Source organism: Anabrus simplex, chromosome 9 (genome assembly GCF_040414725.1).
Source record: "Anabrus simplex isolate iqAnaSimp1 chromosome 9, ASM4041472v1, whole genome shotgun sequence".
Lineage (NCBI taxonomy): Eukaryota > Metazoa > Arthropoda > Insecta > Orthoptera > Tettigoniidae > Anabrus > Anabrus simplex.
Genome location: NC_090273.1, coordinates 62,884,637 through 62,899,598, shown reverse-complemented (window position 1 = coordinate 62,899,598; position 14,962 = coordinate 62,884,637). Strand labels below are relative to the sequence as shown.

The following is a 14,962-nucleotide window of genomic DNA, read 5'->3' as shown; positions in this document are numbered from 1 at the left end:
TGGTTACATAACAATCGTCATCCGGCGCGCGTAATACTCTTCACGAGTGAGGCTACGTTCACCCATAATGGAATCTCCAATACATGCAACAATCATTTATAGAGCCCCAGACGCCAGAACCCACATGGTATTGTAGACACGAATTTTCAAGTACGTTGCTTAATTAATCTGTGTTGTGGTATGTTGGATAATCGGCTGATAGGCCCCACTATTTTAGACGACTGTATGATTGGGGCAAGGTATTTGCAATTTTTGCAACGTACAACACATGAACTACTGGAGGATGTTCGTTTGGCTGGCTACACGTCTTGTTTTGTACTTTCAGCATGATGGATGGAGCCCCTTCTAATTATTGGCACCAGATAAGCGGGCATATCACTATCATATTTGCTAATTGGTGCATGGTCGTAGTAGTACAATTCCCTGGCCACCCAGGTCTCCTGACATCAACCTATTTATGAGGTTGTGTGAAGAGTGACGTCTACATAAGAAAAGTTAAAGCACGAGAAGAACTGTTCGCTCACGTAATGGATGTAGGGTTAGGCAGACCGGAACAGTCAGTTGTTCCGAAACATTAGGAGCTTGAGGTGGAGTGTTTCGGTACAGTGTCCTGGCACACGGCACACGCGATTGTAACTGCGCGGTAGGGAGAACTTCGTGAAGCAACAGACGTGCTCCGCGTCAGCGGGAATCTGCCTCTACCGGACGTGCTGTGTGTAATTACGGCCAGCATAAAGCTGCACGGAACTTGAAGGAGCAGACGGAACACTGAAATTCGCGCCCAATAATCACGTTTAAAGGCTGCTTTTAGGTTAAGATTTGTTCGGTCAATATGAAATACACATAACACTGTTGCAATGGCAGTACAGGTGTTTAAAAGTACTTAATCCAAAGATATTTTCACCATTTGAATATACTGGCCTGTATTGTGAGTAATTAGGGCCAGGATAAAACTTCACGGCACGTGAAAAAGCAGTCAGAACTCTGAAATACCTCAGCTATCCTTAAAGTGGTTTTCCGTGGTTTCCCACTTCTCTTTCTTTCTTAATCTGCTTACCCTCCAGGGTTGGTTTTTACCTCGGACTCAGCGAGGGATTCCACCTCAACCGCCTCAAGGGCAGTGTCCTGGAGCGTGAGACATTAGGTCGGGGAATACAACTGGGGAGGATGATCAGTACCTCGCCCAAGCGGCCTCACCTGCTATGCTGAACAGGGGCCTTGCGGGAGGGGGGTGTGGGAAGATAGGAAGGGATAAATAAGGAAGAGGGAAGGAAGCGGCCGTGGCCTTAAGTTAGGTACCATCCCGGCATTTGCCTGGAGGAGAAGTGGGAACCACGGAAAACCACTTCCAGGATGCCTGAGGTGGGAATCGAATCCACGTCTACTCAGTTGACCTCCCGAGGCTGAGGGACCACGTTCGAGCCCTCGTACCACTTTTCAGTCCGACTCGTTGGCTGAATGGTCAGCGTACTGTCCTTCGGTTCAGAGGGTCCCGGGTTCGATTCCCGGCCGGGTCGGGGATTTTAACCTTCATTGGTTAATTCCAATGGCCCGGGGGCTGGGTGTTTGTGCTGTCCCCAACATCCCTGCAACTCACACACCACACATAACACTATCCTCCACCACAATAACACGCAGTTACCTACACATGGCAGATGCCGCCCACCCTCATCGGAGGGTCTGCATTACAAGGGCTGCACTCGGCTCGAAATAGCCACACGAAAAAACCCGAAAAAACCCAACAAAAAACACTTTTCAAACTTCTTGGCAGAGCCGGGAATCGAACCCGAGCCTCCGTGGGTGGCAGTTAATCACACTAACCACTACGCAACAGAGGCGGACAACAAACAATTCGCCAAGTGAAAACAAGATTTCAGTTACAGAAGTAGCTCGTTAGTTTAGGTACAATGTAGGAAAAAAATCAGAATAATCAACAAATTGCCAATTAACAATCTGAGCTTAAAGCTCCCAATGAACAAATGTGACTTGAGTACACGAGATGGTCACTCACTCTCTATTCCCTGATTACGGTTAAGTTCCTTTGGCTTGTTTGAAATATACATTAGAAGTTTGAAATTTACATTTTAGAAAATTAAAATTACATTATTTAAGATTGGAAACCTTCCTCTCGAGCTAGCTTTCACAGACTATTACTTAGTTATACCAGAACTGCCATTGCTTGAGCTGATGGACTTCTCGGCGATGGACGAGGCACCGCGGCTCCCTTCACAAACACACACACATTCACTCCATAATCAAGGAGACGGATCTCTTAATTTCTTTTATACCGACCATAGTAAGAACATCTTTGTTCCACAAGTTTACTTAGGAGACGACTCCCCGAACCTTATGACATCACAGCCTTCTAAAGGCGCCATTCAACCATTACATTAATAGAAAAAGCGTCTTTGCTCTACAAAATTTACACTTAGGAATCTATTCAAGAAATTTCCAGGCCTACCAAATGCACAACCTACATTTTACATATTCAAGCAATATGCTCAACAGCCTAACATATTTACAAAAAAGGAATGAAATATAATTTCACAGGGGTATCGAATACGCATTCTACCGGTCCTTTGTGAAAAATAACAGGTTAAAATTTCTGGCCCAATAATCAAAATGGTGAGGAGGCGGACACTTGCAATCCTTGAAAATTGAAATGAAAAGTATAAAACCCTATTTGGGCTTATGGCCCGAAGTTGCAGAGGCTAAGCCTATACTACTGAGGTGACTAGATGGAGAAAATATTTAAGTTGTAAAGATTACAAACTGAGAAAGGTTACAAAACCATAGTCACCTCGAAATTAAGATGATAGGAAACAGGAGATGGCCACTCACTCTCTATTCCCTGATTACGGTTAACTTCCTTTGGCTTGTTTGAAATATACACTGACTGACAGAGCAAATGCAACACCAAGGAGGAGTGGTTCGAAAGGGATGAAAGTTGGGGAAAAAACAGAGACGGCACGGACGAATAATTGATGTTTATTTCAAACCGATATGCAGGTTACACAATGCGCACGGCATCGACTCAGTAGTATGTAGGACCACCGCGAGCGGCGATGCACGCAGAAACACGTCGAGGTACAGAGTCAATAAGAGTGCGGATGGTGTCCTGAGGATGGTTCTCCATTCTCTGTCAACCATTTGCCACAGTTGGTCGTCCGTACGAGGCTGGGGCAGAGTTTGCAAACGGCGTCCAATGATATCCCACACGTGTTCGATTGGTGAGAGATCCGGAGAGTACGCTGGCCACGGAAGCATCTGTACACCTCGTAGAGCCTGTTGGGAGATGCGAGCAGTGTGTGGGCGGGCATTATCCTGCTGAAACAGAGCATTGGGCAGCCCCTGAAGGTACGGGAGTGCCACCGGCCGCAGCACATGCTGCACGTAGCGGTGGGCATTTAACGTGCCTTGAATACGCACTAGAGGTGACGTGGAATCATACGCAATAGCGCCCCAAACCATGATGCCGCGTTGTCTAGCGGTAGGGCGCTCCATAGTTACTGCCGGATTTGACCTTTCTCCACGCCGACGCCACACTCGTCTGCGGTGACTATCACTGACAGAACAGAAGCGTGACTCATCGGAGAACACGACGTTCCGCCATTCCCTCATCCAAGTCGCTCTAGCCCGGCACCATGCCAGGCGTGCACGTCTATGCTGTGGAGTCAATGGTAGTCTTCTGAGCGACGCCGGGAGTGCAGGCCTCCTTCAACCAATCGACGGGAAATTGTTCTGGTCGATATTGGAACAGCCAGGGTGTCTTGCACATGCTGAAGGCTGGCGGTTGACGTGGCGTGCGGGGCTGCCACCGCTTGGCGGCGGATGCGCCGATCCTCGCGTGCTGACGTCACTCGGGCTGCGCCTGGACCCCTCGCACGTGCCACATGTCCCTGCGCCAACCATCTTCGCCACAGGCGCTGCACCGTGGACACATCCCTATGGGTATCAGCTGCGATTTGACGAAGCGACCAACCTGCCCTTCTCAGCCCGATCACCATACCCCTCGTAAAGTCGTCTGTCTGCTGGAAATGCCTCCGTTGACGGCGGCCTGGCATTCTTAGCTATACACGTGTCCTGTGGCACACGACAACGCGTTCTACAATGACCGTCGGCTGAGAAATCACGGTACGAAGTGGGCCATTCGCCAACGCCGTGTCCCATTTATCGTTCGCTACGTGCGCAGCACAGCGGCGCATTTCACATCATGAGCATACCTCAGTGACGTCAGTCTACCCTGCAATTGGCATAAAGTTCTGACCACTCCTTCTTGGTGTTGCATTTGCTCTGTCAGTCAGTGTACATTAGAAGTTTGAAATTTACATTTTAGAAAATTCAAATTACATTATTAAAGATTGGAAACCTTCCTCTCGAGCTAGCTTTCACAGTCAATTACTTAGTTAAACCAGAACTGCCATTGCTTGAGCTGATGGACTTCTTGGCGATGGACGAGGCACCGCGCCTACCTTCAAAATCACACACTGGGAGCGATGAATAAGAGAACCTGGTCGAAAAATGTGCCATATTTTATATCCGAGGGGAAGGTTCCAGAAACATCTGGGCTAAGGCCCTGCACCCCCCATTTTTGATTGGGTATTTAAATAAATACCAGACATGGTTTGATTAGCTGAAAAATAAACATACAGAATTTTCTATTGGCCAACATCGCTGGCGGGAGGAGATATAAGTGTTGTAAACATTAACACACCAAAAATAAAGAATAATCTACTAAGTTTAGTAAACCTTGGAATATAAAATTACTTTATAATTTTAGTAGTCAATCTTCACACCAGAGGGCATAACGTAAATGTATAGTAGAGACATCTGTAAGGAAATTTACAAACTTATTGTATTAGGTTTGCGAATTTTAGATGGCAGATATCGTTCTCCAAGATGCTTTATTTAAGTGAACGGGGCGGGTGTATTTTCTGTACAAAAAGAAACTTATTTTCCCAGGTTATTAATGTTTATATTCAAACAGGGCTATCTTGAAAACCTTCTCATGTTGACCCCATGTTCATATGATCGTTTTTGATCGCAATGACCAGTACTGTCGCATCCTAGAATATTGCACTGTCCCCCCGGCTCGCCTTGTATAAAGACACGTGAATTTTTTGTCCCATTTTTCAAAACGTGGATTTAGGAAGTACAAAATTACCTACCTGTTCGCCGTTAATAAACCACATGAGCTGCGCTGCTGGCTTCGACTTGCCGGCAGTACAGTTGATACGGACCATGTCTCCGATCTGATACCGCGGCCGTCCGCCAGATATCCTGGGTCCTTCAGTGGGCAAAGCTGTAACAAGTGTACACATCATCATCAGCCGATACATTAGTGGTATGTATACCAACAAGTTATTATTTATTCTATTTCGGAAAAAGTTGTCACTGTACAGACTAGACTAGAAATGGGCAAGAGCTCGCAATAGCGCTGGAATCTTTCAAGGAAACTGTGCGAAGATACCCACCCACTTTAACATACAGTATACTGCAGATGAATAACGATGTTAGGTGGATATGTAAGGTATGAGATACAATGGGCTGGAAGTGTACGAGAAATTCTATGCCAAGTCTCCAGAGGAACTACAAAATGGACAAGATGTATGTAACCAGACGGTTTGTAAAATTCCACAATATATGATAGATATATGAGAGTTAGTGACATTGCACAGTTGCACTTAGTTTATGATGTGCCTGCAAAGTCTCTATGGCTGTGGTATCTGAAGTGCTGTATGCACTTGCTATTAACTTGGGTTGGGAGAAGAGTTTTGTTACCTCACCCCCCCTTTGAATTGGGGATTTTAATGGATCCAAAATATAAATTTTCTGCGTTTTTTGATAGCAAGATGTGCACGAAGAGATAAAGAGTAAGAAAAAGGAAAGTTCTTCTTAGCAGGAGTCTTGTTTGGAAAAGCCTTGGATTTGGCTGTTTTCTTTGGTTTGGGCGCTTTGGGCTTCTTAGCGAGCAATTTGTTGGCCATCCTATCTTTGGCAGAAGCCTTCTGCTTAGGTTTAGGAGCAAGTACTAGTTTCTTCTTCTGGGAAGTCTTCTGGACTGTGGCCTCCGTTCCACTAGTCTTCCTCGCGTTGGGGATAAGCTTTTCAGGGGAGGTGCCAGATTATTTCGTGGGGGGGGGGGGGTGATGGTTTTTTCCGGGTTGGCAGCCGAAGCGAGCTTGAAGAAATACAGAGCTTTCTCCCCTTTGGTCTGCATCAGCTTTCCGCAAAACCACTGCAGATTTCAGGTACTACTTGAGGATCGGGCCCATTTTATATGAGACTGGAGAGAAGATCCACGTCGCTCCTTGAGGCTCTTGATGGCACTTCCCACCATCCCCGAAGTTTTCGGAATGGCAGGTTTAGTGCGAGGCTTCTTGGATGCGGAAGCCTGGTTAGCTTTTAGGCGAAGCCTGGCCAGGAGCCTAGACGGGCGCGGATGATACCGATGCTAACGTCGAAAGAGATGACTGAAAGGGCTCACTACTTCGGAGCACCGGTTGGTGAACCCACGCTGAATCTGGTATTGTTTCAACTTGCTTGCCCCAGGCTTCTCACTTTTATCGTTCCTATCCGACCTTCCTTGGTCAACTCTTGTTCTCTTCATACCTGATGGTATTAGTCGGATGTAGGAATAGTTACACAAAATTATTTTTACAAATTGTTTTACGTCGCACCGGCACAGATAGGTCTTATGGCGACGATGGGACAGGAAAGGGCTAGGAGAGGGAATGAAGCGGCCGTTGCCTTAATTGAGGTACAGCACCAGCATTTGCTTGGTGTGGAGATGGGAAACCACGGAAAACCATCTTCAGGACTGCATACAGTGGCTGCCCACTATCTCACGAACATTGTAGTAGTAGTAGTGGTAGTGGTAGTAGTAGTAGTAGTAGTAGTAGTAGTAGTAGTAGTAGTAGTAGTAGTAGTAGTAGTAGTAGTAGTAGTCGTCCCTTTAGTCCCGTTTCTCGAAGGTGGTTGGGGATATGGAGCGTTTATCGATAGGAGCAATATTAATGGAGATATTTACAATCTGATTTTTAGACTTTCCCCTGAACTACTATTCGATCCACTGATACAATTATTTATAGTCTAGATTGTAGCGCCTTTTCTCCTGACGTTAAATAGTTATTTTAATTCATTTCTGTTCTGTTGTTTTCTGGTGATGCTCATACACGTAGTACCACCGTCCGTTTATACACACGTACATTAAAAACGTTTTGCATCACCTCAGGTCAAAGAGTATCTGATTCGTTACAAAAAACGAAAGGGACATATCAGCGTTTTTTACTGCCCTGCAAACCATCCAATGAGAACCTCTACAACAATACAGCTTTGGTTTCTCAATTTGAGTTACTGAATACAGTACACACCAGTAGCTTTAATATCGGGTAACACTTCACCTTGATTGACGCATACCTGAATTCACCTTGGCATACAGCCCATTAGTTCATCAAGGTAATGTTGGTCCAAATTACCCCACTCCTTCGTGGGGAATTGGCGTGACCTCGCAGTGTGTTTGGTGGGTCCATAAACAGTCTTCCTTAATTTATCTCTGGCATGTTTGAAAAGGTTTGTATCTGGAGAACATGGTGGCCACTCTAGTCAAGCGATATCGTGATCACGAAACAAGACATTAACGAGAATCACGCGTCCGTTGAGACGAATTCTCCTGGCGACACGTGTCGTCGCTGTATCGTACAGCCATGACATTACCCTGCATAACTAGGAGGGGCATACTCTGGCCGTACATAATACCAAGCCATCACCTTTGCTGCACGTGATCAGTGTGTCTGAGATGTCAAGCCTCACTAGATTGCCTTCAAGCACGTTGCCAAAGATCGTCAGGAACAAGGCTTATGCGTCACTCATCGGTCAAAAGGACTTTATATCAATTTATATCAGTTCTGAACAGATTACTCACCATAATTTTGAGCCTACCTGTATTGCGCTCCATGATGTCTAGGTTTGAGAGCTGGGTATCACCATGGGCGTCGAGAGTGAAGTTGTATGTCATGCAATCTATTTCTCATAGTTTGAGTTGAAACGCGGTGACCTGTGTCTGCCCGACGAACATTATTCACCATGGTGACATTGCGTTCAGTGTACCTACCCGAGCTGAAATTCAAAGATGACGGTCATCAATTGTAGTCATAGCGCTTGGACGATCTGTGCAAGGCATGCGATCAACAGTTACTGTCGCCCTGTACCACTTTCATGTTTACGGCCAACACGTCGAGCAACTGCCCTTGTTGATAATCCTTTTTTGAGTTGCTGAATCCTTCTTGAGTTACTGAATGCAGCACACAGCAGTACCTTTAATGAGGCAAGACGTCCCCTTGCATTGATTTACTCTGTATTCATCCTAGACGCTCATTGCACTGCTCAGAACACATATCTAATGCTTTCACACCAGTGCTCAAACTTCAACTGAAATAATACTACAGTCAGCAAGTTCGTGGACTGGCGCGTACGGCGCGTACAGCGCAGAAAACATGGCGTACACTCATGTACTACAGTCAATAACTTCTTGGACTGGCGTTTTCAATAATAATAGTAATAATGGCGTGTGGCCCCCGAAGTGGCCTTGTCGTGTCCCCCCAGGGACATGAACCCAGGAATGCTATTCCCTCCGAGGATCGAACCCAGGGAATGTAGGAGGAATAGCTGTACCTGACGTATAGAAATTAGCCTGTAATAGAGGCTAGAAGTCAGGTATAGGCATACCTATAGCCATACCTAGTAAAATAAGGTTTGTAAAATAATTATATTGAATAGTTAAGTGTGGAAATCATATTTCTTGCATGTTAGGAAATCTTGAGCAACAGAGGTTTGTCATACAGGACGTGAGTCATGTTGACAGGGGCATGGTTCAACTCTATAGACGCAGTAAGAAGGCACTAGAAAGGTCTCTTGGATACAGGCCTCTGATTGGCCAGAATTACGGAAAGTTCGGCAGTCACGTACACCGGTTTCCACAAGCTTCCAGAGCATGGGGTGTGGCCCCGGAGGCTATAAAAGGACAGGGAAGTCATGATTCAGGGCTTCGATCATTCATCTCGCGGACGAGTTGCTAGTAGAATCTCTGCCGGTCGGCGGGACGATTACGCAACCAGTAATAACAATAATAAGTATTTTCATACTTAACTTCAAGACGGCTAGTAGACAGCTTCTTGCTCAAGACTTGCCAACATTAAGTCTTGCTTTTAATTGTACATAGTGTACATACTGTATTTAACTCTACGTATCAGAATACATTATCTTCGTGGGAATCTACTTCATCGATTTCCTCTTTCTCTGCACCTTAGTTGAAACTTCCCAACCTATAAGTTCCTACCCCTCGGGAACGATCCAACCAACTTTACAACCAATCTGACATTTCCTACGAGCTCACCTATAAGCTCAAATCCTGTCTCTCACGATAGCCTGGTACAGGTCTTTCGAGTTGACGCCGTATAGGCGATCTGCGCTTCTATAAGGATGGGGCCCTATCTATGATGAATTCTAGTGCTGAAGACGACAGACAGACAGACACACACACACACAGACCCCGAGCCATCGGAATGAACCAATGAAGGTTCAAATATCCGACCTGGCCGGGAATCGAACCCAGGACCCACTGGACTAAGGGCCAGCACGCTAACCATTTAGCCATGGAGTAGGACAGCGTTTTCGATGTAGGCAACACAGTGTGCATCTGTGTACGTACTACACTCAATAAGTTCGTGGACTGGCGCCTAGTATGCGGGCAACACGGTGTATACTCTTGTAATACAGTCAATAACTTGTTGGACTGACGCCTACAGTTTAGGCAATACGGCGTACACTTGTGAACTACAGTCAATAACTTTTTGGACGGCGTTTTCAATGTAGGCAACACAGTATACACCTATGTACTACAGTCAATATATTCGAGGATTTGCGCTAACAGTTCAAGGATCACATAGGCTAGTCTTTTTTTTTTTTACCGCGGCGATGATCCGGGCGATTTCGATTTATTATCTCAAACGTTTCGATAGAAGATTTACCTAACTTTTGGCAGAGCTTGAAATTTTCCCGTTGCTCAAAATACGACATTCTCTAGTTCCACCGCTGACATTCAACTACCCTCCACAACAGAGACCGTAGTTCTGCTTATACTGTATGCACACAACTGTTTCTTGCTGGGACAACATCCTGTGGTATAGTGCACCACAGCGACACTAGATGGCCAGTCCACAAACTTAACGACTCTACTACGTACTGCGTCCCACTGAACGTAGCGTTCTGCCAGTGAGTTGGCGTACAGTTGTATGTTTACATACATCCTAAGGGTCGTCTTTCCTGTCTGCATACGGTAGGACAAGAGCAACACAGGGATGACGCAAAAATTTTTTGATTTGTGTACATACATACATACATACATACATACATACATACATACATACATACATACATACATACATACATACATACATACATACATACATACATACATACATACATACATACATACATACATACATACATACATACATACATACATACATACATACATACATACATACATACATACATACATACATACATACATACATACATACATACATACATACATACATACATACATACATACATACATACATACATACATACATACATACATACATACATACATACATACATACATACATACATACATACATACATACATACATACATACATACATACATACATACATACATACATACATACATACATACATACATACATACATACATACATACATACATACATACATACATACATACATACATACATACATACATACATACATACATACATACATACATACATACATACATACATACATACATACATACATACATACATACATACATACATACATACATACATACATACATACATACATACATACATACATACATACATACATACATACATACATACATACATACATACATACATACATACATACATACATACATACATACATACATACATACATACATACATACATACATACATACATACATACATACATACATACATACATACATACATACATACATACATACATACATACATACATACATACATACATACATACATACATACATACATACATAGGATGTTCCCATATATTGGGAGGTAATAGGGGGTGGATTGCATACCCTAAAACAAAACAGAAAGTCCCTGTGAATATATGCTCTATAATCAATCGTTTACGAGTTAAAACTTTGCAACATTGTACGGCACGTCCCATGTTGAGTAGCTGTCGCCATATTTGTGTACCAGCAGGTAGACTCTCCGTATCCATGGCTAAATGGTTAGCGTGCTGGCCTTTGGTCACAGGGGTCCTGGGTTCGATTTCCGGCAGGGTTGGGAATTTTAACCATAATTTGTTAATTCACCTGACACGGGGACTGGGTGTATGTGCCGTCTTCATCCTAATTTCATCCTCATCACGACGCGCAGGTCGCCTACGGGAGTCAAATGAAAAGACCTGCACTGGGCTTCTCCGGAGGCACACGCCATTATACCAGCAGGTACACTGTATTCTAATACAATAACCGCTCAAAATGTCCATCAAGCGCCTGGATGCTCGCCTGAACACGCCCCCTAATTGATTGTTGGATACGTCCGAGAACTCCAATCATCGATGGTAATCTTGTTTCACACGCTACCGAAGTACTGCAATGTCCGCAACGGTATATTTGAATCCCAAGTTAATCGAAAATACGAACTATCGTCCCATTCCAGCTAAAAACTAAAACAGGCGTAACTCACAACCAATCGGCCGTAGTATATTCACAGGGATTTTTAATGTGGGAAACATTTTTTAGCAGACAACGTAGGGGTCCCCACGTAAAGTTAGTCTGTTTCTTGAATTGTGCCGAAAGTTGAAGGGCTAAAGGACCCGGAAAGGTTTCAAATTGCGAGTATTTGATATCTCAATCAAAATAAAAAGCAAATTTCGAAAATAACTTCCGGCCTAAACGCAGTTCCAGAAAAAACAGCCTAAAATCGTATGTTTCTTTACTCGTTTTAGTATTTATTCAAATCCTAGCCAAATTAACTTATTTACATCATTCTTTCTGCAATGTGTTCCTTGGTTCAATACCCTGAGGCGTTTTTTTGAATTTTGAAAAATGTTCACATCGAATGTAGTTATAAGGGCTTAAGTAAAATTCTGTATTGACTCACATTAGCGCTCGTAGTGGTAGAGAAAGGCAAACTGCTAATCTAATCGACCGAATAACGATGATTAACAAAAGGATTGCAATTTTTAGAAACAAATAATGAATACGTTCTCATACTTTATTAAATTTTGTTTATCGAAAATTCGTAGCTCTTTTCCCTACGATGTTTTCAACAATGAGTTGCTTGCCTGAAAGGATTTTTGTGTTGTTTTGGAATGTTCTATTCACCCCTCTTCCCGATTACTTGCCACTTGTTTGGGAACATACTGTATACAGCACATACATAGATATGTCGGAATTATAAAAATTGCATTTCCTTCTTATTCTGAACCTGGGTAGCACATAAATAGCAAATTAAAAAAATCTGGCACTGACAAAATTCTTATTTTATTTATATATAGGACATTGTAGGTCACACCGCAAATCAGCCTTAAATTCGTAACACAGTGAACCTGAGGCTTCCAGAGGTAGGCTACTAGATCCTTAAAAGAGAAAACTCTGGCGAGATCACAGTCGAGTCTCCTTTCTTTCCCACTGTATAGAAAAGATGTGCCTGGACTTGCGGCAATCATCGAGGAGCTGCGTTATTAATTTGCTTTATACATTGCGGTAACAATTGTACTGCAGTTATTTCAAATCATTTAACCTTTTTTTATTATTCCTAGCGTTAAAATTAAACAGTATTAAAAAAGTCACTATTTTGCAGGTAAACGCGATGAATACAAATGAATAGATTTGGTCCTTAACGCCGGAGTGCATGCGGAATACCAAGTGGATATAACCGAGAGAGGGAGAGGCTATTGCAGTAATATAAGACAAAATTGTCCATTGTGAAGAAGCAGATCTTGAAGACGTGGCTAAACGAATTCTGGATCGTAATTTATGACTTCTTAACCGACACAAGACAATTTTGACGCATTTAAACGGCTACGAAATAAAACATCGCAGTCAGTACGCAACGCTAGAATTAGACATGCACATTCCCTGCTAAATCAAAATACTAGACCTGCTATGGCTTGGAAAGAAATAAGACACATGGGAATAGGTAAATAAAGAGACGACCATCCTATTGACATATCCCTGGACTCCCTCAATACATATTTTACCACTCCCGGACATACCATTGACAGAGAAAGGAAACATAGAACACTATACAGCAATTACAACTCCCCTGCACCTGACAGAGAAAAATTCTAATTTTCACATGTGACACCCTCGCAAGTTAAACAAGCCATATTTAGAATAAAATCGAATTCCAAAGGGATAGACAATATAGAAATAGAACTTATTAAGACAATAATTGACATAATTTTACCTACTATAACTCTCATATTTAACCACTCACTAATGACTGGCACGTATCCCTCCTTATGGAAAGCTGCCGTTGTCGTCCCGCTCGCTAAAAAATCACCGCCTGAAAACGTAACTGACTATAGACCTGTGAGCATATTATCGGTCCTTTCAAAAGCCCTAGAATTAATTGTACACCAACAAGTCTCCAACTACTTGCAAATACACGATATTCTTGACGAACACCAGTCTGGTTTTCGACGTAACCACAGCACTAGTACTGCACTACTTAAGGTTACAGACGACATTCGCAATGCGATGGACAAAAGACAAGTTACCATACTAGCTCTTCTTGATTTCTCTAAAGCTTTCGACTCTGTTGACATAGGCATACTACTTTCCAAACTATTTAAACTCCAGTTCTCGACAAACAGTCTTCAGTGGATGAATTCATACCTCCGCGGTCGTCTGCAGTGTGTAAGAAACAACAACAATGAATATTCATCCTGGTGATCCGTAGAGGTTGGTGTTGCACAGGGGTCTGTCCTAGGACCGCTTCTATTTTCTGTCTATATCAATGATATTACGTCGTCGGTAAACCGCTGCAGACACCACATGTACGCTGACGATATACAATTATACTTGCACTGTGAACCGGAAAGACTAACCGATGAAATTAAAAATTTCAATAGAGACTTACAAGAAATCTGTAACTGGACTGACATGCATGGACTTAGATTAAATAACGTAAAATCTCAAGCTATAATAATTTCACATCCTCGGCTTTGTTCAAAAACTATAAGCAAATTCACTTTACCAAAACTCTACCTACAAAATTCACCCATTGATTTCAGTGAATCTGTCAAAGATCTCGGCGTTATGATAGACGAACATCTTTCTTGGAAGCAGCAGGTTACCAGCATCTCCAGGAAAGTATTTTCGACACTTAACTCACTTAGAAGATTCCGCAACATATTTTCTCGAATATTAAAAGAACGCCTTATTTGCACTCTGGTATTGCCTCACTTCGGCTACTGTGACGCCGTGTACAACGACCTGACTACTACTCTTAACGACAAACTACAACGCGCGCAAAACGCCTGTGTTCGCTATATATGTGACCTACGTTACTTTGACCATGTTACACCTGCCTACGATGAACTCGGTTGGCTAAAACTCAAACAGCGCCGTAATCTTCATGCTTTATGCCTTCTTCGTCGAATACTCTCCTCATACTCACCTCCCTACTTGTACAGTCAATTTCACCACCTCTCATCCAATCACAGTTTTGGAACACGGTCAAAATCTGGTACACTCTTATCTATTCCACCTCACCTCACCACACGATACACAAACTCATTTGTTACTTCTTCGGCACGACAATGGAATGCACTATCCGTCTCTGTCAGAGGAGCCTCACCTGCTAATTTTAGGCAACTTTGTCACCGCTACCTACTAAGTAATGCTA

General features: G+C 43.3%; 1 protein-coding gene across 1 annotated transcript in view; it reads right to left on the bottom strand.

Moving 5' to 3' along the window:
• The window catches only part of LOC136880860 (uncharacterized), a 344,256-nt gene that overhangs the window by 14,735 nt on the left and 314,559 nt on the right, over positions 1 to 14,962 (bottom strand). Inside the window, exon 4 of the mRNA XM_068229151.1 lies at positions 5,169 to 5,302. Coding sequence (XP_068085252.1) covers positions 5,169 to 5,302 — 134 coding nt within the window. The remainder of the gene's footprint in view (positions 1 to 5,168; positions 5,303 to 14,962) is intronic.